General features: G+C 36.2%; 1 protein-coding gene across 6 annotated transcripts in view; it reads right to left on the reverse strand.

Annotated features, from left to right (window-relative positions):
- Nucleotides 1-303: 303 nt before the first annotated feature.
- The window catches only part of NFIB (nuclear factor I B), a 176,032-nt gene continuing 153,392 nt past the window's right edge, over nucleotides 304-22,943 (reverse strand). For 3 of the 6 annotated variants that reach the window (XM_033085623.1, XM_033085620.1, XM_033085619.1), the window contains 2 exons: nucleotides 17,621-17,709; nucleotides 304-6,957 (listed from right to left, as the gene is read on the reverse strand). In XM_033085623.1, coding sequence (XP_032941514.1) covers nucleotides 6,828-6,957; nucleotides 17,621-17,709 — 219 coding nt within the window. In that variant the 3' untranslated portion in view covers nucleotides 304-6,827. The remainder of the gene's footprint in view (nucleotides 6,958-17,620; nucleotides 17,710-22,943) is intronic. The other 3 variants (XM_033085625.1, XM_033085622.1, XM_033085621.2) reach the window with 2 other exon arrangements.

Consider the following 22,943-nt stretch of genomic DNA (forward strand, 5'->3'; position numbering starts at 1 on the left):
TAATCAGTATGGCATCAAAATCACCTGTATAATGACTAGGGTTGGTGAAACATGATGATGAAAACTAAATGTAAAATTTAAATTGAGCTGATTACTTGATTGTATCTCCTTTTGTTCTTGTTCTCCTCCTTTTTCAGTGTAAACTAAGCCCAAATATGTGCAAAAATATGGTAAATCTAGACTAGGTATACACAGAACTCCATAAGTTGTGCCATGCTATCAGGCTACAAAGTTTAAGGTTTGTTTCTAAGATATAACCAATTACAACTCTTAGAGAAAGAAAAGAAAACGTAAAGCCAGGTCTGTAGCATAGCTCATTTTTATTGTTTAAACAGTTTTTGCATAGGAAATATATCCGCTTCCAGTAATTGACTGCAGTATGAGCAGCTGCTAGCAGTATAGGCTGGATATAACAGTAACAATCACATTAAGTCAAGCTTGATTTACACCAGTTTAAAACTTGTGGCAGTTGAGTTCACTTGTAACAAAAAAAAAAAAAAAAAAAAAAAAAAGTACCAGAAAGAACACTTTATCCTCCAACCAGGCACAATAAAAACCTTTGTTAATACTCAGGCTAAAATCAGGTCTGATGCCAGAGGGCCCTAATTCCAAAATTAAGTAGTTGTACTGTAATGCATCCTACTAGTGAAGGTTCATTACACAAAGACTCTGCATGCACCTTCTTTTTAATTAAAATGTAACCTTCAGGATTTATGGCCTACAGTATGGGAAAAAATGCCAAAAGTTTTAAAATGGATCAACCCTGGTATGTAGCTAGCAAGCAATAACTGACTACTTGTCACCTACAGTTGTACTAAATGTATCTAAAGAAACACACAGCCCTACAAAAGTTTTCTCAGAGAAATATCATTGAGATGGGGTGCCTCTTCCCAGATTACTAAAAGTTCTATGTGATATAAGCACAAATTAACAGCTTGATGAAGACATAATCTAATGCAGCTCTTGAGAAGCCTATGCCTGGGATTGAGGAACCCCTCACATTCTACAATGTTGTAGAGATTATTTTTGAAGAAAATGTTATCTGAAACATATTTACAACTGAACTCAACAGAGACTGTGAAATTGAACAGGCACTGCTCATTTGTTTGAGTTTTTTGGTAAACATTTTGCTGGTTTTTGTTTCTTTCTCATTTTGCATCAACTTCTATCAGTCCATGCAACTTCAATGCCCTCAATGAAAAATGCATAATAAGCCATACTTCTTAAAAAACTTCCTTCTGCATATAGAGATACATTTGCCACATCAGTCCCTGTAGCACAGTTTTCAAAATCATTCTGTCAAAAATACAGTAATACAAAGACTGGCTTTAGTGTCACTAGCTCACACTGCTCTCCATTTATTTAGGCCACCTTTTGTTTACTGTTATGGTATCATGCAATGAAAATATCAAAGGCTTATTCTAGGATATCATTATGCTAGTGGCACTGAAGCCCTTTTCACAAATTCAACATACATCTGAATTGCAACACACAGATATTTCTAAAGAGTACTAACTAGTGAACCCTTTTATCATAAAAAAACCAAACAACTACTTACAACCATTGAAGAAAAAATTGCAACCAAAAAAAAGTAAAAATTGACCGTCTCCAACTCGTCCCCTTTACTATTGACAACATGACCAACAGAGCTGTGGCATGGAAACAGTACAAAGAGTTGTCATGGCAATAAGTTTGGCTGATGCAAAGGTCATTGTGCAGGGTTAAAGGGCAAAATCAGTGGTCCATGTTATCCTCCAACTGCAGTGCTCCGCTACACCCACACAATTTTGAGGAATTAATAAAACTGGGGAACTAGCAGAAAGTGCAAATAAGAAGGAAGTAGTTTTCAGCTCCTTCAGAATGGAGAACATTCAGCTTTGAGCCTTTCCTGTTTAACTTGATTAGCTGGCATAGGATTTTACTCTTTTTTTTTTTTTTTTTGAGTTTTCTATAGAAACCCAATAAAAAAATCCAGGAGCATACAGCTGGTTAATGTTAACAAAAGACCTTGACAGGATCATGCAAGCCATAAAGGATGTCATGCTTGGGGCCTTACTGCCAGCAACATTTGAGAGTTTTTTTCATTAAAAGTGAAAACTGTACACTGAATATGGGATAACTTTCTGCAGCCTTCATAATCTCACACAGTACATATAATTTAGGTTTAGGTACAGAATACACTCCGGTGTCACAGATGTCTTTGCACAATCTCTTTCATTAAGTCCTTATGAAGCTACAAGCTGCAAATCCAAAATTCTGCTCCCTGAGGACACAGCTGTGTGAGACTTAAGTACTGTTTTAGCTCTCTGCCTATCCTGAATAGCTCCGTGAACCTAATCTTAAATACCATCATGTAACAATCACAAAAAGTTTTGCTAAAGGCCATATATACTAATAAAAAAGACAGTGGTGCTTCCAACATTTTGAAATGCTCTGAAAACCAACTTTTTCAATACTAGATACAACAAAATAACCTTCATAAAATATAACTTTTCTCCATTTACATTTTTAAAGGATTAGTAACCTATGCTTTTCAAGCACAGGAATCTGCGAAATAACTCCTAACATGGACAGATTCTTTTTTAATACATAAATTAAGAAGCTGGAGAGTTTTAACCCAAGTCCAGTTTCTAAACAAAGAATATTCTTGTTTAAAAATGGAAATGCATTTCCATTATAATTGTTAAAAAGTTAGCTTTACAAACAAGGGTATTTTAATTAAAAAAAAAATTCTTAACAAAACTATACAGTGTACAAATTACTGTCTACAAGGTAGGCGGTTTATTCAGAAGATCATCCTTTCTTCTTGCTACTTGCAGCTTCACAAACTCATTCACATATTTTCAATGGAGCTGCCCACCTGAACATCACCCCACAACTATATTGCTATAATTAATATTTTTGCCATGTCTTTATGTACAGTCTCCTTCACTGCCTTTTTTTTACCTTAGTCAAGCCTCAAGCGTTCATGTCACTCCAGGGGAAACACACTTCAGTGGCACAGCCATGAGGCCAGGGCTGCAAAGCAACTTAATAAAGGCAGAACAGTGCACATAGAACGGGGTGGCTCGATTTAGTCAGAATACACTTCCTGGTGAAGGAGGAGGCCAGAGACTGGATTTGAGTTCTCAATCTTATCTTAAATCTTGTGACTGCTGAGCTTAAAAAAAAACATCCAAAAAAGCCAACCAAAAACCAAGCATACAGTAAATTAAAAGTTCATTATCTTCCAAGCAGGTTTTTCTATTAGAGAGGCAGGTGACAAAAACCCACAGTTGCTGAATAACAGTTTAAAGAAGGAGTTTACTTCTCTAACAAATTGCATCATTAAGCTCAGCGTTTTTTCATACAGGAGGCCAGACCAAAAAAAAAAAAAAAAAAAAAAAAAAACCAAAAACAAAAAACCCAAAAAAACCAAAAACAACAAAAACTCTATTAAGGGCATCTATCTTCCTACAAAGGGAAGGAATATCCACCATTCTGCATATTTCATGTTGAAGCCTGAACTTGTTCCACTTTTGTCCCAATGAGCTATTAGAAGCTTTCTGGGAACACCTTATTAGTTGAACTAATCAAGGACATGCCCCCAGCAGAGCTCTGCTCCCAAACTGCTCTGTATCATGACATGTGTAAAGGACAACACATACTTAGTTTTACCAGGCCAGAGCCTGAGGCACACTGTGCTTGGGTCTAGCAGACTTTGCCATGTGCTTAGTAAACAAATTGATTTACTGCAGGAATCCCACACTTCTTTTTGCATCTGTGTCTTCTTTTTATTTTTTCTTATTTATTTATTTGTTTGTTTGTTTATTTATTTATTTATTTATGGATTCATTTTTAGTTTAGCTAAATCTCAGAGGTTTATTTGCCTACAATTCCTGTCTCTGCAGCCATTAAAGCCCTGCATACACACTCTCTCCTCCTGGAGACATTGGGATGTGTCACCACTGCTGCTCTTAACCACAGCTGAAGCCAGAAGGAACTGATGGTGGTACACCCCTAACCAGTGCTCACTGGGGTGCATGCTTCTGGAGCTGGGCCTCTGGGACTGCTCCAGAGTAGGAAAACCTCTAAAACACAGAGACAACTGCAAAACTACGAATTTTCCCATCCACACGACTACACCCTCCTCTGCTTTTACCCTAATAGAAGACTGTGCTTTAAATAAAACTTCACCCTGTGCTGAACCATACGTTTCAAAGATCCCTTGTGTGTAAGAGGTCACCTCAATAGGCCCACTACTAGTCTCCAAAATGGGATCTTACTGGAAACACACTTTAATTTCCACCATGGTCTAATTCCTTGTACAAAGAAACTCCTTCTCCACTGCATCCCAGAGGTCTCCATCTGATCTGCTGAAAACTTCTGACATAGCTCAAACGGGTTGAAAATTTTAATTTAAATACTGTATTAAGAAACTTGCTGGGGCGAGAGGGGAGTGGAATATATAAAAAATATTATGTACAGGAAAAAGTCAAGAAGGGTAAGGGGCAAATTCTCCGTTTGAGTAGCTCAAGTCCAGTGGAGTCAGTGGAATTATACCAGCAAAGACTTTGGCCCTGTACTTGCATTTCCTAGACAAAGTGAATGTCTTTGTCATTCTGAGCTAAAAACTAAATTTTCTAGCATGAACACTTCAGGATGCACTATCTTTGCCAGAATGGAAAAGGTTTCATCTCACTGTGGGTCTTGACCTCTTTCTCTGTCTCGCTTTCCCATGAAAAAAACCTTGAAGTAAAACAATTTCCTCAAGTCAAGTCTGCCTCCAACAGAATTAATTATTTATTTTTTAAATCCAGAAATGATTTCAGCTTGCACCCCAGGTGGGAAGTTAAAAAGAGGGAACCGATTTGAAACTTTGTCACAGTAGGCAGAACAGTTGCTTTGCAGCCCTTGCCTGGCTAAGGGTGCACTGCTTCACAGCTACACTGTAAAGTGTTAAAAATCCTCCCCCCCACCCCAGAATATATATATATGTATGTATAAAAAAAAATCCCCTGTCCACCTCTCAGTACAGAAAAGGACCTCATCACACTGCAAAAATAGCAGTACCCACTTTGGTCAATTAAAACAAACAAAAAAAAGCATACATTATTTTTTTTTTTTAAATCTGTGTACTTACCTATAATAACCAATACAGCTAAAAGCACTACCTACATAGGCAAAACTTGGTATTGCATAATTCGTATAAATTTGTATCCCCTCCCCCCAATATTAATTGGAAGATGAAAAACATGAAAGGTTAATAGAAAAAACACAAAAATACTGAAAATATTGCTGGTCGATTACAATTCTTAAGCGGTAACTATACACAGCCACGATATGCTTTATAAATGTGAGATAAAGGTATAACTGTCTAAAAAATCCATGATGTCACACATTTTTCGCATCTGGAGTACAAAATATTTTGTCATAAAAATGGTAAAGATTTAAAATTATAATAAATGCAGCAAAACAAGTGTAGTGATGTCAAATTTTTTTGTAGGTTTTTTTCTTTTTTAGTTTTTTTTTCCATTTTTTAGATTTCAAGGCAAGGCACGTAATGTGGACATTATATCTTCGTGCAAATTAGGATTACTGGAAAGAGTATTTTAAATTTTTAAAGAGACACAGAGGCAAAATGTCTGCCCATGCACATTATATTTCTGTCAATATGTGAAAATTGTTGAACAAGGCTAACTTCTGAAAGCACCATGCAAGTTTACAGCACCCTGTAGTTAGACTTACATTAAGAGTGCATTATTTAAATACAACATATCCCCATCCTGGTATTACCAGTTTGTAAACGGTAAGCTTTGCCCTTGTGACATGGATTTGCCTATGTCTTTGTCTCTATGATGTAGATTTTACAGAAACATATAAACCCTATGGGTTCTTGATGCAACAAGTAATTTTAAATAAATAAATCCTACCCCTCTGTGGAGGCAGCAGCTAAACCAACATAAGTGCTGTATTTCCATTGATTTCTTATTCTTGAGGACGTGATTTGTCTTGACTTAATGCCTTTTAATGCCCTCAAAAACTGAGGGGAAAAATAAGTTTGTTCAAAGTAATTTTTTACTTTTATTTTTAATCCCCTCAATTTAGAGTCCAAGGGCTGAAGGACTTATAGTGATGACCTCTTAGATACAATTTTAAATTGCACTTGCCTCTGTAAGTGTTTCTTTAGTGGGGAAAAATATCACTTTTTTCCATTTCTTTTTTTACTGTTGCATGAGAAGATAACACTTTCACCTGCGTAGAGGCATTTCTTCCATAGAGCCTGTGTGTTCATACTGATTGAAAATTTCAAACTGCATAACACACTAGAAAAAGGCTGAATTAAGGGCCAAAGTTTAATAAATCCATACTGATAACTAAAGGCTACAGAGCTTATTTTAAAAACATTTAGAAATCAGACTCTTGAGAAAACGGCTGGCTCACGGCCCTTGTCCTCCTGCAGCTCTGCTGTTGCAGCCTAGCCTTTGTTTTGTGAGATAACCAGGAATAGTGATCTCATGCGTAAACAACAGGAATACTAAACCAATAGAACTAGCTTATCATGCAAATATTAAGGCATCTAGAAAGTCAGTTAAAATATACTGTCGGAGACAGAACATCTATTTCCCAGCGGACTTCATATAACAAAGGCTACTTAGGAGGAGCTGCATTCTACCCATCAGTGAAATATAATCGACCCTTTGTATATCATTTCAGTTTCAACCATAAGGGAATTAGTGATTGTAAGAGTTGCAATTGCTGGTCTAGTTTTGTTCTTCTTTCTTCAGGTTCTTCTTCTCTTTTTTTTCTTTCTTTTCTTTTAATTTCTGTTTTTAATTTTGTTTCCATTAGTTGCTTGTTTCTGCTTGAAGGAAAGGCTCTCCAATTATGTTCAAACCATAATTTGGGACATTTGTCGGCAGGATCGGTGTTCTATTTGATACTTGGAAAGGAACCAAGCTAGCCCAGGTACCAGGACTGTTGAAAAGGAGAAAGAGACAAGGAGGGAGAGAAAGAGAGAGAGAAGAAAAACACAAATTAAATATGTATACAATGCATTTGAATCAAGGTCCAGCTAATATTCATTAATAATAGCATTACTTAAGATAAAACTGGAAACAAAATTTGTGAATGTAACTTGAGATTCTCTACTTCCTAGTTTTCTTTGTGAAAGTATAAATTGTTTGAAACAAAAATAATTGTGTTGAATTTGGTAGCAAGTTGCATGCGTCCTGAGTTACACTAAGTGGTCTGTCGGTTTGTGAAAACTCCCACAAATGTAAGATGCAAATATATAGAGCAGACACAATTAAACCTTATAAGTGACACTATATAGTGTAATACATGCCATTTAAGAGCTGGTGACATATACCACAGAGTATAGCTCTTCTTTTTTCAAGAATACAGTACAAAGATTCAGAGGATCAGCATCCTGTGAGATTTTGTCCCCTCTTGCAACACAGCAGTTTATCTTGTCACCAACCCAAGATGGGTCTCTAAGATGCATGGATGCCCATAAGAGGACTTTTTATGTTCAAAAAACCTTCTTTTAAAAAAAATGAGAATGTCAGTCTCAGAAACACCAGCTAACACAGGATCCCATACTCTAAACATTTGCAGCCCAGAGTAGCTGTGAATCGAGGGTAACAGCAATTACCATGTTTTTTTCAACAAGCCTCTGAGAAAGAAAATATTTTCAAGGACGATTCAATGATTTAGGAACTTATGTCATAATTTCAAAAGAACTCTGTCATTAAGGAGTTGAAGTCCCAACAGCATTCAGAGGTTCACCAGGCACCAACCAGTAGTACTTGCAAAACTAAGGACAGGTCTCAGTACCCAGCAGCCTAAGCAGCCCTTTTCTTAGATGTGGTTCTGGCAACCCAAAAGTCCAAACCAAACAATCCTAAGCTATATGATTCTATGACTTCAAAGAAAGTTTTGCCATGTTTATTTAGAAGGAAAACAGCATAATTAAGTCAGCATCATTGCCAAAGAGCTAATACCAACACTGGACATGCAGCATGCAAACACACCCTTCCTCTGCATTTCATTGTATTTTCTAGTATTTTCTAGTTTGTTTATCACAAACATAAGTGCTTACTTGGAATTACATTTTGGCATTAGACTAACAATCATCCTGAAGCTCTTCAACATGTGGAGGCAAAAATTTTTCTTCCCTTTATATCTTTTGTCACATTTCTTCATTGCTTTCTCCCTGGACAAGTGGATGCATTTTTGTGGCATCAGGTATAAGGAGGAAAATAGACCCTTTTTATTTATTTCAAATGTTCATGACACAATTCCATTTCATTTGGTAGCCATTTGTGATCATTTCACTTGCTGGAAAGTGGTTACATTATTTTGTGAATTCCAGGGAACATGTTTTTCAGGCCTTTCACATTAAAAAAAATTACTAACAGCTTCTGTCATTTACTTCTGTTTGAAAATACTCACCTCTCTAAATCTGTTAATTTACTATTTTAACTCCTAGCAATTAATTTCAGGTGCTATGCTTTACACACATAAAAAAGTGGAAGTAGTTCCTGACTTGCTTATTTCAATGATGGCCATATTCCCAAAGGAGAAGGCCTAATCTTATTTCATGAAGAAAATACAATGTTAATATCTTAATGTTTTCAATGCTCGAAGTACAAGCACTATTCAATAAGACTGTTGGGCTTTTTTTCTTCAATTGGATATATTCTTGAAGGACACCTAAAAATCTGCAGAGTTTTAATCTCTTCAGAAATTTTGTTTAAAAATTCTGTTTTCAAAATGTAAGATCAGATAATATGCTTAAGTTTTTTTGTTGTTGTTTTAGTTATATTGACCAGTACAATAAAAATCTGCTCTCAGATGAAAATAAAAACCCCTTTGAAATTTAAAAATCACAGTTACACCACAAATCTTGAAGCACTCACAAAGACTTAAACCTTGTTATACATGAAAGATTTTTCCAAGCTGATATAATGAAAAGAATATGTTCCAAAAAAAAAAAATTTCAATACCAGAATTTCATTTAGGAGGCTTAATTGTTTCAAGTTATCCTTTACCTTCCTTCACAATTTGCTTTCAAATGTATTTTTTGTTCATTCCATTTTGGGTTTCAGTGATGTTAAGAAGTAAATTTTCAAATAACAGATACAAAGCAAATTGTTTCCAAGCATGTGAATTTGTAAAAATAAGAGCTAGTAATAAAAAAAATAAAGAACTAAGTAGATTTGTTTGCTTGGAGTCTATCTAAATATATGTTTTAGAATGCACAGTTCTTTGCTGTAGTGTTACATGGGATTTACAGTGTTTAGTGACTTCAAAAAATTACAACACTAACTCAAAGAATATAAATTTTGTTTGAGGTTAACATTCTATTTAAAAAATTGCTGTGCCAAAGGCTAAACACACAGGCTCCAGGTTATCTTTCTGAAGATTTATAGTGAACTTCAATTATTGGATAAATACAGTTTTGACGTTTTGCTTTGTTTTAAAGTGGCAAGTCTTCTAGTGACAACAGTAGGTGAAGGAAACAAGTCATCCTGACTAAAAGCAAATTACTATTTGCAGTGAAATTTTTATCTTCAAATACCAGACAGAGATCTTGATTTCTATGGAAACTGCCCAATAAAAATAAGTTGTAGCAAGGTCCTAATATGACTGTTCTTGCCATATGACCTACTAGTTTAATATAGGTGTTTATTTAAACCTTTCAAGCCTCCCACCTTGTATTATGACCACGACAAAAATGCAGACTGCAAGCAATTTGTCAGTACTACTTATGAATCCTGAGGGAGCAATACATCTCCCGTGTTAACACTGTGCATATCCCCCAGGAGTTTCAAAGCCCCTTGTACTGCTCACGCCAGGCCTGTTGCCAGAGGTGGTGGTGCAGGAGCACCTGTGGGACCAGGACAGCCACACACTGTCTGCCTGCAGGGCTGGAACAGCCCGGACTTCCACACCCCTGGAGGCAGCTGAAGTCCTGGTCTAAACGCACACACTAGGTACAGTGTGGGTGCACTGGCAACAGGGAAGAATGGCCCATTCCCTCTGTCTGCTGGCATTTCCTAAGCCATTATTTTCAAGGCTTGTTGAGTTCTGGTTGTCATTTAGCAAATAACCTTATTAACTACAGGCTATTAACTACAGTTACTCTAGTATTAGTAATTCTAATACGAGAGTTACTAGGATGTAACTTTATCTTGGGCCACCCCAGTGCAGGTACCAGCACCAGAGGCTTAATGCAAAGGAAGAAAACTGAATGAAAGCCATTGAGGAAAACATCCCTAGTTGTAGCACAGAGCTGTGAGAACAGCTGCGACACAACCGTGAATAACCGAACACACAACACAGGCTCTGCTAAGCTACATGCGTGTGGCTATCTACCCAATATTCCCATGGCCTCCCTTTATATTTATGGCAAATTTAGTTGGACTTTCAGCTATCCTATGAGCCACTCTCTGCTTTCTAGTTCCCCAACACTGCAGTAAGAAGCCAAGCAAGACCAACTGCCCAGAAGAGCAAAGGTCTCCCTGTTAGCCTTCTCCAGCCTACTCAGAAGGGACCTCTCTGAGTATTGCAGAGCTTTGCTTCTGTCATGGAAACCATCCATGGTTTTTTCTGCAGACCATCCTAGCAGGAATGACAGTTACTTCTGACTGCAAAGCTAACTCTGCTTGGGTGCCCACCTGAGCAGAAAATGAGGGAACACCTTTCCCTTTGCCATACCAGCAGCTGGTGTTAAAATCTCAGTTAAAGTCCCAGTTAAAATTCAGCACTTGGTTTCACAAAACCAGAAGCAGTACTCTGCCTCTGTCCAATAAGTACCTCAACCAGGGAAGCAAAAGTTCTTTCCGTTGCCCAGCACAGAGACAAGGTGGTTGTTCCTATAGAAATTAATTGGATGTCCACATGGCTTCTCCTTCAGATAATAAATCTTTGTATTGTACAAGTGGAATAAAGCAAGTCTACCCCACATTCCAGTTTACTACTCCTGAGGAAATCTGTTATCCATTTGCTGACAGAAGTTGTAATATAAATGTATATGTTTGAAACATGAAGTGAGACCTAAAAAAACTACTCAAGGTTTAGTTTTGAAGAAAATTATATGAGAAGCACCATGAGAGTCTTTTGTGAGACTAGGATCCGTCTTTGTTGCAGGACCACCTTCCTGAAGCACTACACTTTTGAGTAATTTCACTACTGGTAGCAATTTTCTCTTCACGATAGCTAGACTTTTAGATACATTATGCAGTCATCAGTTCCCTCTCTATCCACAGGAAGTATAATGTATTTATCTGTTCAAATGCAATAAAACCGCAAAGGAAAATTCTTCATGCACCCTACAGGGTTAAAATTCTCTATTACACTTTCCATTACAGTTTCCAGATGTTAATTCAATCAAGATTTCTGCCATAATTTCCTCTTAAAGATAATAATTGCTTTTTCAAGAACCTCTGATTAAAATATTACTGGAATGGACCACAAGTAGTGGTTACATTACATGTATATACAGTCCACTTTGGAGGTTATAATAACATAAAGAGCATAATAATGTTAAGCAATTAACTAAATGAAATAAAAAATAAATCTAATCTGACCTGAGTAAATGGTCTTTCAGATTCTTATTTTCCATCAGTTAATACCGTCTTTCTTTTAGTTTCAGAAGTCTGTAAGAGTATTTTGCCATTCAGAAAATATATCTAAAGCACTATTTCATTCTTGCAGCTTTATTATCATGAACATGAACTCACTAGCTTACAAAAGGTAGAGCACATCTTGCAAAGTGAGTCTTTGAACGGAAAAGGTAGAAATACCTGAGTGAAGTGATAGCAAACCACAAACCAAGGCACATCTATCTATAAGTGCTTTCCCACACAAATACAGGGACTTTTACCATTTAAAATTACTTGGATCATAAGAACTTTGGAAATGCAATTTAGCTACCCTCAGTGCCCTGACTAAATTCCCACTTCTGCATTTCTGCCAAAAGAATAACCATTCTTCCAACATATATTTAATGGGGTACTTCTGTTGCCATTCTGAACTGGCATCCATAGGTAAACAGCTGCCAAATTCACCTTGAAGTTGAGCACTTGTTTCAAGAGATGTATTAAGTGTAGCTCAGGTTAGCTTAGGATGATTTTTGCAGTTTAGCAGGCACATACCACCTATTAAGCAGATGGAAGAGTTAAAGATCTACCAATTTATGCCCACAGGATAAGGAAAGGGAAATCTCCTATAGGAATACTATTTTTTCTATTCCCTGCAGACTTCTCTTTATGGCACTGTAATACAAAAAGGTACACAAAGATTGGGAAGAGGCTACAGAGCCCATTACTAAAAGAGAATACCCATAACAGAGGGAGGGCCCAGAGAAATGGTGTATGCCCATGCTGTGCTTTGGACAATTAATGTATGACAATTTGGTGCAGGAACAGTGCTAACAGAGGGTTTCAAACATGCACTTGCACAGAGAAGGTTGTGACCAAGTCAAGCCAAACCATGGCGAGCTTGTGCTTGGTTACCAGAATCCACTGGGTTGCCTATGAAAAAATGACTCTCAACTTTACACTACCTTTTTCTTTTCCAAATATTATTATTTCCATTTCATACCATTAGAATTTTTACCTTAGCACTTTTCAAAAAAATGTAACTACAATTTGATCAAATTAGAACGACTAAATAATAATGTAGACCATCCTAACTGTACCAAACAAAGAAACAAGCAAAAAAAGGCCCAAACAAATCAGTTCTACTGATTCAAAAGAAGCAATTGAAGGTAAGATGATAAAGAAATAGAAAGCTGGAGTACCCAAGGGGTTAAAGATACATTTTACACTTGGGAATTCTCTATAATATGCTCCTCCTTTCCTAGCAGCTGCCAAAAATCATCTGACAGGAAACATAAGATTAAGTTTGTCCCACCTAAGTGAACAAAGAGATCTCAGAACAGGCAACCAGTTCACTGTAGAGCAAGAACTTTTCTAATCCTGCTGGAATCTGTACTGCTGCTCAGAAATTATTACTGAAGTAGCTTTCTTTATTTTAACATCTTGCTTCTAGATCAACTCAGTAATTTTGGTCACATTGCAGTTTTTGTTGCTTCTCCCATAAAGTTTAACTTAAAGTTCCAAACATAATCATGTGGAAAATGGACATTATTGATTCCTATGGTCCATTGTTCCCCCATTCTAAGTCCCTGAAGTTCAAGTTCAATCTGGAATTACATCATGTCTGGTTTCTCCTGGTTACCAGACGGCTTGAGACGTGACCACAGCTACAGAAAAAACAAACAGCCTTCTTCACGCTTCAGCTCCCCTATCGATTCAAACTTTTTTTTTCTCTCAAGTATGCTTCAAGTATGGAGCATGGTTAATTTAGAGATTAAGTTCCAAATTAGATTATCTAATGGCATCCTAATGGATTGCTGACCCATTTCCTGTGGGATGGCAGCATACAAGTCTGGCTTGAATACAACTAATTTCTTAGGAAGTGTTCAGAAGATATTTGCCTGGATGTGAAGGAAAAAATGTTCTACACATCTTTCTGCATTACAGAGTTGGGCAAAACTATTAGAATTAGCAATTTAAATTGATAAAAATAAGAAATAATTATATTTTTTTAATCAGGAAACTTTAGCCGTTTTGTTCTTAAATTGTAATGAAATAGTACTTTTATTCCAAACCATTGCTGGGGAGAGGAATGAGGGAGAGACACAGGTCAGAGTGTATGAACTACTGCTCAAACAGGTGTCTGTGTTTGCCAAAATGTGCTTCCACAGACACGCTGCTGGCTGTGTAATTTTAGCTATATGTTTTCTCAATACCAAACTTGTACAAGATATTGTGTTAAAAAAATAATATGCACCCATTCTCAATTCCCCTCCAACTTCTTTCACAAATCAGATTATCCCATTTGATTGCCTTATCAGCACTGTTATCATAAACACAGGGTGGTGCTGGGGAGGGGAGGGGGGAGTAATGAAGCTTGGAATGCTGAATACCCCTCAGCTACAGCTGAGAAAGAAATTCAGCACTCTGAGAACAGATCTCCCCTCAGCATTTCCAGGAATGAGCCAGCTGTTGCACTATGCTGGATGTGTCAAGATAACAGAATGAAAGCATGAAATTCTAGCCTAGTTCGTTTGCCTGGACACAGTAAGGGTAATGTTAAGCAGTTCACGCAGAATGATTGTTAAAATAATTTATATCAATAAAAATACATTAGTCAATAGCTGAGTTGAAATGCACACTTTTGGCTAACAGTCTGTGGAAGACTTGCAAATACTCCACATGGTCTAGGAGAGACCAGTCATGCCAGCTTTTATGAATATTTGTACTGGAAATGCCATCAGTGGTGTAATGAGTGGCTTTGATTTAGGATCAAACTCATGCTATCAGCCTCACACACACCCCCACACCTTTTGTCACTCTCACTCATTTCTTAAGTGTACTTTCTGCATACACTCTTGCCCTCACATAGTGGCTGAGACTGTATTTCTCTAAATTAGCCTTACAGATTTTCACAGCTTTCCCTTGCCTTCTATCTCAATGAAAACAGAACTGCGGTTACCAAATAAATAAGGATTTGGGGGTTTTTAAAGGTTTTGAGTATCTTTACATTTGTGCCAAAAAAATTACCTAAATGAGCATAAAAGTACTGGAGAACTTATTTCTATTGATGTGTTTAAATGGTATTCAAAGTTCAGCAGACACAATAAATTGCATTTACAAATAAATATAGCAAGTCATATAAAGACAGAATATGTATCATAAATGTTCTAAGTAAGCAATGAAAAAATCAAACCAACCCAAACAAAAACTGTAGATTGTTTGCGTTTGAGGAGAAAAGTAAAAATTAATCTTCTAAATACTTCACCAAATAACTGGAGTAGGTTTTTTCCATTTTATTTTATGTTTTTTAAGATACTCACTGAATGTTTAATGTAAGTATTTCCTTTAAAGATACTTGAATGTTTAACTCAGCTATGCAGAGTATTAACCTATTTTTTGTTATCACTATTCCCTGCAAGTCTTGTTAGTTTAGTAGAAAATGATGTATCACTAATCTAAGTTTTGTGGCTTGTTGGTCCTTTTTTGTTTAGTATTACTCATATTCTTTTCTTTTCTGCAAACTTCAGCCTTTGCATACAGACCACTACTGTTTTATATCTGAATCTTTAAATGCCAAGAGATACATAATTTTCTAAGGAAACGAAACAAAAAAAACCCAAAAATTTTAAATCTATGCATTGCACCTACTATGAGGTGTGATAGGTAAATATTAATAAGATAAAGAGCACAGAAATAACAGAATGTTTTTGTCATCCACTTCCAAGGTGTGGTTCATCAACAATGCTTTATGACAGAGTTTTTAACCTGACCGTCTCTGCTACCTGATATCTGTAGAGACAGAGCAGCTAACACTGAGGGATTGCCAACTTTTTCACATGCCTGAGGTCAACAATACTTCTGAACAATCAGCATACTTAACCAAAAAAGCCTGATGTAAAAGACGAGATTGAGGACAATCAAAACGAGCTCTGCAGATCTAAGGAAATCCCATAATCAAGCATTTATCAAACCATTTGGAGCTACAGAAACTTGTATATACTGGCATATATTTCTTCACCAAACTGTGATGATTACTTTTGCAATATATTCTCGTTTTTCAACGCTCGTTTTAGTGCTAGAAAGGCTCACTGCTCCTTAGCCTGTACAGGTATAATTTCTCTTCTTAGGTCCTCATTTCTGTGGACATTTGAAGAATGTTGTATTTCAAAACCCAACAACTAAAAGCCATCTGCTTAGGCAGAACAGTTTGTTTCCTTGTTCTTCAAGCTGTAATCCAAGAGCAAGTGGCACAGCTTAGGCCTCTAATGAAATGCCCATGGCAGAATTTGTGCCCAAGCTCTGCTGGCAGTGCTCATGTATTGGTATTGGCCACAGTGGCTGGCAGCATTCTGGGAGTGATCTGCAAAGCAGTGTGGTCTATAACAGCAAATGGATCATGGAGCAGGCTTTTATTCACCACCAAAATTTTCTTGATCACACAGAAATGCTTTACTCCACTTTTCCTTTCTTTTCCAATCTATACCCAGGGTGTTGTATGATGGTACTGAAAAACAGAATTCAACAAACACTAGGACAGTGCTTCCATCAGTATAACTGGCATTGCTTTAACGGGGGCTTGAGTGACAATGGATTAAAACTGTGTGAGGATGTTTCTAGATATGTTGTTGTGATGTTGCCTTCTAACACCTGTCAGTGCCCCAAAAAATGCTACTTTGTAGTGGGAGAATAAATCACCCTCTCTGTGCTATAAAAGTTCAGTTTGGATTCACTACTGGCAGTGATTGAAAACTCTGGCAATCACTGCATGGTGGGGATTTGTAATGCGACTCAAAGCCCCTGAGGAGATAAGGTGAATCCATTAGCTAATTTTCTATTTTGCTGTTTACTATATAAGGAAAGAAATGGCAGGGTCTTATTCTTCCAGATTTAAAACATTGTTTCAGGAGAAAAAGAAAAAAAAAAAAACAAAAACAAACAAAAAAACACAAAACAAAATAAAAAACCCACTGAAACAAAACAAAAAAAATTAAACTTCAGATTTGTAAACTGCACTGATGTTCAAATTCAGTAATTTCCCTTCCAAGTTGATTCTCAAAAGTCCCAAAAGTTTAGCAATCCATCAGTACAACGCATCAAAAGGCATTTTTTGCATAATACATATAAATTACACTCACACACATACTCACACTATCCAGAAGTACATATATTTTCATGTACACATAAATTTAAAAAAACCCTTTAAATTATTTCATGAGTGAGTGGCTAATACTTCATCTGATAGGCTCCCAGCCTACAAGCTTTACATGTACAACCCACATTTAGTGTTGAGTGCTGCAGATAATCCTGTACATGAAGGAGGAGAGAATTGATATGGTAATATTATGCTGATTTTTTTATATTTAGATAAACATACACCTTCTGCTAATACTATAATCCACTATATAGTAAGAGATGTAAAATCTAATAAATTAATAATTTATCAAAGGTTAATGGACTTTATTGTTTGCTTATTTGTTGGGGGGAAGGGAAGGGGTTGATAGAAAAGTAAACTCTTTTTTGTAAATAATTCCTAATTATTCTGTTATTTAGTTGAAAAATAAGATATCTTACCATCAGATATATGTTAGTGATGCAAAACTAAACCAGCCAATTGGTAAGAAATATCTCTGAATAATACAGTTATTCTTTGCCCAAAAAGAATCATCAACTCAGTAATTTATTATTATACTTATCTATACCTCTAACAGCATTGTTTCTTTTCTATTAACCACTAAGTTCCCAAAAATATGACTGCAAATGACATTTTTAAAACCTACAATAAGTATTTCCTTTAACTCACAAACCATTTGCATGGGACAGCACAGCATTATTTCAGGTCTTACATTAAGGGACTGTCTAAAATCAGTTTGCATGAAAGATAATCTGAATACATTTAGGAGAAATGTTACACACATTTTTTGTTCATAATGCTGTCACATATACCTCTGGAGACCCACTAAAACAGATATTGTCGCTCTATGCAACTTTTTTAGAGGCGGTGTAGGGGGTGGAAATAATTAAAATGTTACCTTTGCCAAGCAATTCCCAATGTATCCTCACTGGCACTGGGGTATAAATGCCTGCCGTTTTGATTCATGGTCCAGTCACAAATTCTCAGCTGTCAATTGAAACCTAGCAGTCAGATATGGATCGAGCATACTACAGTTTTTAGTATTTAAATGAATACATGCAAACTAGTAATGTACATGGCAAAAGTCTTACTTTCCCAAGAAGTAACTTTAAAAATAAAACAAAGAAAAATAACCTATTTGAGAAATAAATGCCTATAGACTTTTTTAATATAATACTTTAATCCTCTATTAATAAAGCATTAAAGAGTAACTAGTGTGTAGCAAACAATTAGCCATTATTAGATTACAAACTGAGCTGGAAAAAAAAGGAAATGTTAATAATCAATAGTGTGATACTTTAAGAAAGAAAAAAATTATGCTCGCTTTTTAAGCAATGGTCTATATAATGTGTATTGTGCCAGGTAAAATATAATCAGTATCTTCTAGCATGCTTTTTGTGAAACAAAGAAGACATGCAATTTATAGAAAATCTGCCAAGATTAAACAAACCATATTTTGTTATCTTGCTATTTAAGAAGAGTAAAGGTGTTTTGTAACTGAAGGTTATTAATCTAGTGTTACTGAAAGTGGTATTAGCAAGATGTGATAAAATAATCTAATCTTGTTAAGACTCAGAAAATAGAATTTAAAATACTTTACTACATTTTAATGAAGAAAGTACTAAATATTAGCTGAAACAAATTCTTCCCGAATCCTCAAATCATCAGTTCTGCCTTCACAGATTGTTCAAGCAACCCTCAGCAGCTCTGTTTATTTAACAGCTGCCCAATAGTGTTAGCAGATTTATTGAAAATATATGCTGCTTATTTCTAAGCTTAAGAAAGTGAGTTTATCTGGCTTCTGAAGAAAATACATGTTTTATCCTCTGTATAGTCATGTTTATATAAATTGCTATACTATTATACATGATTAAACACTCTTAACTGAAGATAATATTGCTGAGTTTAATTGTATTCGATGCATTTTAGTTTTCTCTATCCATGTTAACATTCTTGAGATAGCACAGGCTACAGCAAACAAACTACAATAAACTGTTTTCACAGGAGCACAATTTATTGCAGTCTTTTCCTGAAAAATACAAATGCTGAGGACAAGACAATATTGCTAAACCTGACCCTGTCTGGCTGTTAGACTAATAAGCTTCCTGCTGTTAAGGTCTGAGAAATGGAAATGTTAGTCTTTGATGTTTTCATAGGGATTGTTTCTTGTTTGTTATCTAAAGAACTCCAAGGGACCTTCTAAAGGCCATTAAAAGCATGACTAAACCACATGAAATTAACCAGAAAAGGAAACATGCAGTTAAAAAGTTTGCTAGAGGTAACAGTGAATAATATATTAAACATGTTTAAAGAAATGGGTAAGTAAACATTTGATTTAGTCACTGTACAAACCAGCATTCTAAGCCTGATTTTAATAATGAAAACATAATTAAATATGTCAGCCCAGTTACTCAGTGTACAGTAGACATATTTCTGCTATTATCCTTAAGGATGTCATCATCTTTGCTACAATTGCATATTTTAAAGATTCATAACTTAGCTATAAAAACTCACTTGCAGCTGAAATAAAACACTGAAAGGTTAAACTCTCCCACCCATCCGTCTCTTTTACTTCTTCACAAAATAGAAAATCTATGAATAAAAGCCCTTTGGCTGATTAGAACCATTAAAAATATACTAAAATCACAGTGTTACCAAATTATTATATTCACTTAGGTCTAACTCAGAAATTTGGTAAGCACTTAGCTTGCTGTATAAAGCCTAATAGCATTTGCCATTTGAGGAAAACAGTAAGAGAATTATATATTGCATTTTAGTAAATTAGCTTCTGCACTAAATCACTGTATTCTTCCCACAGTCTGTATGAAAGCCTCCCACACATACAGTTAATGTGTTACATTTATCATTATGAAAGCACCACAAAGCTTTTGAAACACATTTCATAAATGTTAGCAATGACATGCTTCTTATTATATACAGCCATATTTATCTCAATTCACATACTTCCAAATACTGCAAAGATAATAATGCAACTTGTGCATTTTATTCCCAAGATGTTAGCATGTACATGCACATTTATATGAAGGTTCATGCTCCATGAGACTCACAGTTGGTACTGTAGTGCTATTCAGTGCACCAACTGTGCCATGCTTGCAGTACTGACAACACTATGGGGAGGTTCAGGTTTGCATGACAACTGGTTCTGTGACAAGTCCAGGGCTGTATTAGTTGTATTGAAACACACCTTCCCAACTTTAAAAACTGCTGCTCCACACTCCTCACTAGGCTCAAATACTTTTCCCATTGTCTTTAAAAATTAATCTTCCTGAAATTTAGTTTTCTTTTTAAATCTCCCTCACATAAAACTTCCTCTCCCAAGTCACTCCTATTGAAAGATCTCTGCATGTCTAAAATTCAGAAATACCACTTCCAAAGTCTTATCTGCGTCCTGTCCATGTGTTGAGTGATTTCTGTAAGTCTAGGCTCCATTTGATGGAAGAATTCTGTTCACAGCAGCAGTGGGAGGTTGCCCTTGGAGGATGTCCAGACATTCCAGCAGGAAAAGTTTGGGTGCACAGACCTGACATGAGTACCAAGCTTTGGAAGGACATAAGGCACTTCATCACAGTATTTCAAGTGCTATATATCATCTGGAGTCATACTGAAAACTTTCTGTCCAATTATTCTCTTCAAAGTAACCTAGGTACCTCTAAAATTATACCACAGTGTTAGCTGGAGACAAGAAGGCACAGTCAATAAGTCATCTAAAAGAGTTTCTCTGCAGGATATGTGAAGAGGAGAGGGAGGAAACTACTTGAGAAAACTTACATTCCTCAGTAGAGGGACATAAGAAATAGTCCCCAGGATATATCTAGTAACTGCTGGTTATAATAACACCACTGGTTTTCTCAAATGTATGTTACGAATGAAAAATAAATGACCAGACTTGACATATGACGTGGTGAAAAGTCCTTCTTAGAAGGCTGCTGAAGAGACATTCAGTCCACAGTTCTGTGTTTTCTTAGCAAGGCAAGCCACAGGACTCTCACTGCCATAACAGCTTACAACCTCAGTACATTATCAAATATTTTCTTACCTATCTCTCATTGAACCACAAAAGAATGAGGATGAGTCTATTTTATGAAGTGGAAAAGGATGCCCAGTCTTGCAGGGGATGAGGAATTTTCACAGGTAGCCCAGCTATTTTCCTAGTCCTGGATCCTAGACTCTGCCCTTATGCCTATGGTACATCCCCCTTGCTGCACTCATGAAACAGCAGAGAGCACCAAGCACACTTCACATTTTACAGGAAGAGGACACAAGCCTCAAAGTGGGCACAGTCCTGGAGGCAAGCAAAGCAGTAGACCAAGTACTTCTGTTCTGTAAAATCCCAGGAAACTGATTTTGTTTCGCAGTTTCCAGATCTGTGAGACATACTGATGTGAAGTTCTACCCAAGTGCTAGATTTTACTATAGCTGTCTTCACAGTTTAAACAGCACCTTGCAAGCGCAACCGTCCTGCAGCATTTTAAGTATGGCAATCACACATACATTAAAAACCCACAGCCAACAGCTCCATCTTTAAGTAGAGTATGAATAATTTTTAGGGGTTAGTATTTAAGCAGATTTTGTAATCTTATATCCAAAGAATGGCTAAGACTAGCATCCATTTCAAGTTTCTGTGATAGATAGTGAAAGAAGAATTGTATTTTGGAAAGTGTAATAGGAGACTGCTATAGCTTCTGTTAGTTGAAAAAAGCCCATAAAACTTAACATTTGCATATTGTCATTGTTCTGACTGAAACTTCCTTTAAATGTGTTTCCTTTCCAGCAAGCATATGTGAAAGGTGACCTCTTAGCCATTTACATACCTCCCTGGCTATCATGTGACCCAGTTTTACGTCAAACTGTCAATTATGATAAGGGACACAATAAGAACAGGCTAAGTGTTGATAACCTGTTTCCTGACTTTACTGACAAGTTCTCTTTAGGAGTCCGCCTGTGTTCTTCTTTCAGCTTGCTGCTGAATGCAAAAGTAACATCCACCCAAAACATTTTGTAAACAAATACTCTGTGTTCAGTGGACATTTAAGTTCACAATTTCCATGATTAATAGTATGAAGAGAACTGCATTATGAGCTGTGCAGCTCAATAACTAAAGGATGCATCTGGTAAGAACAACTTTCTGCTGAAGAGACGGAGAAGGCATTTGTAGGAAATAAAAAGCTGACTACAATTTTCTGATCATTTTGGAGACCTTATTACTACGTACATTGAAAGTCTCACTCATAATTGTAAAATTTGTGCAAAAATCATGAACACAACATACCATACCCAGAAAGTGTAAGCCTTAGTGAAAGCCATGCAACTGAGTTTACCAGTGCAAAGATTGGAAAAGTTCATTAACTCCTCAGAAACTGGGCCAGCATTAGTTAGCACAGTGACAGGAAATTTCTAGAGATGGTTAACAACCTTAATAGCTATTCCATTTGTTTGTCTTTTCTAATTAAAAATAGAATCATACATACAAGGCCCAGAGGTGCACTTAAATTAAATGGTCAAGAACAAAAACCTTGCAGTTATTTCATTCATTCCAAGAGAAACCTTATTTTTTTGTGATACCATTCATCTGCACTTGCAATAAATACAAGTGTCTATGTATCCATCCATCCATCCATCCATCCATCCATCCATCCATCCATCCATCCATCCATCCATCTTTTTAAACTGTTCACACAGGCAAAGTATATGACTAGTATTTCTAATAACTTTCTAGTACTATTGCCAGAAACAACATAACCTGACTCTGTTTGTCATTTCAGTAACATAATAAATCATGAAGTTGGAGCAATGCAACATTTGGAGGCTAAAGAAATGTCATCACATGACCATGAAGATCCTGATTGTTAAGGCTTCATTACTGAACTAATGATCTTACCATTAAAGTTACATAGACAAATGCTGACACAACTAGAATCTGGTAAGGAATTGTGTTTACTTTTAAAAGATTGAGTTTGAGATTTTCCTCAGTGTGTTGGTTTGCTGCTTTTTTCCTCTAGGCTTAGAAACCACAAATCTTCAATAAATACAAATTAAGGCCAGGAGGGGGATGAAGGCGCACCCATATAATTGCAAAGATTATCCAATCTTTCTTTTATTTAATTTAGTTAGGATTCTTCTCAGCACAGATAAAGAGCAGTAGAGCAGTAGATTTGGTTTCAGAAAATACTTCCACCAATGACCAGTAATAACATTAGGAA

The sequence above is a fragment of the Catharus ustulatus genome, chromosome Z, assembly GCF_009819885.2.
Source record: "Catharus ustulatus isolate bCatUst1 chromosome Z, bCatUst1.pri.v2, whole genome shotgun sequence".
Taxonomy (NCBI): domain Eukaryota; kingdom Metazoa; phylum Chordata; class Aves; order Passeriformes; family Turdidae; genus Catharus; species Catharus ustulatus.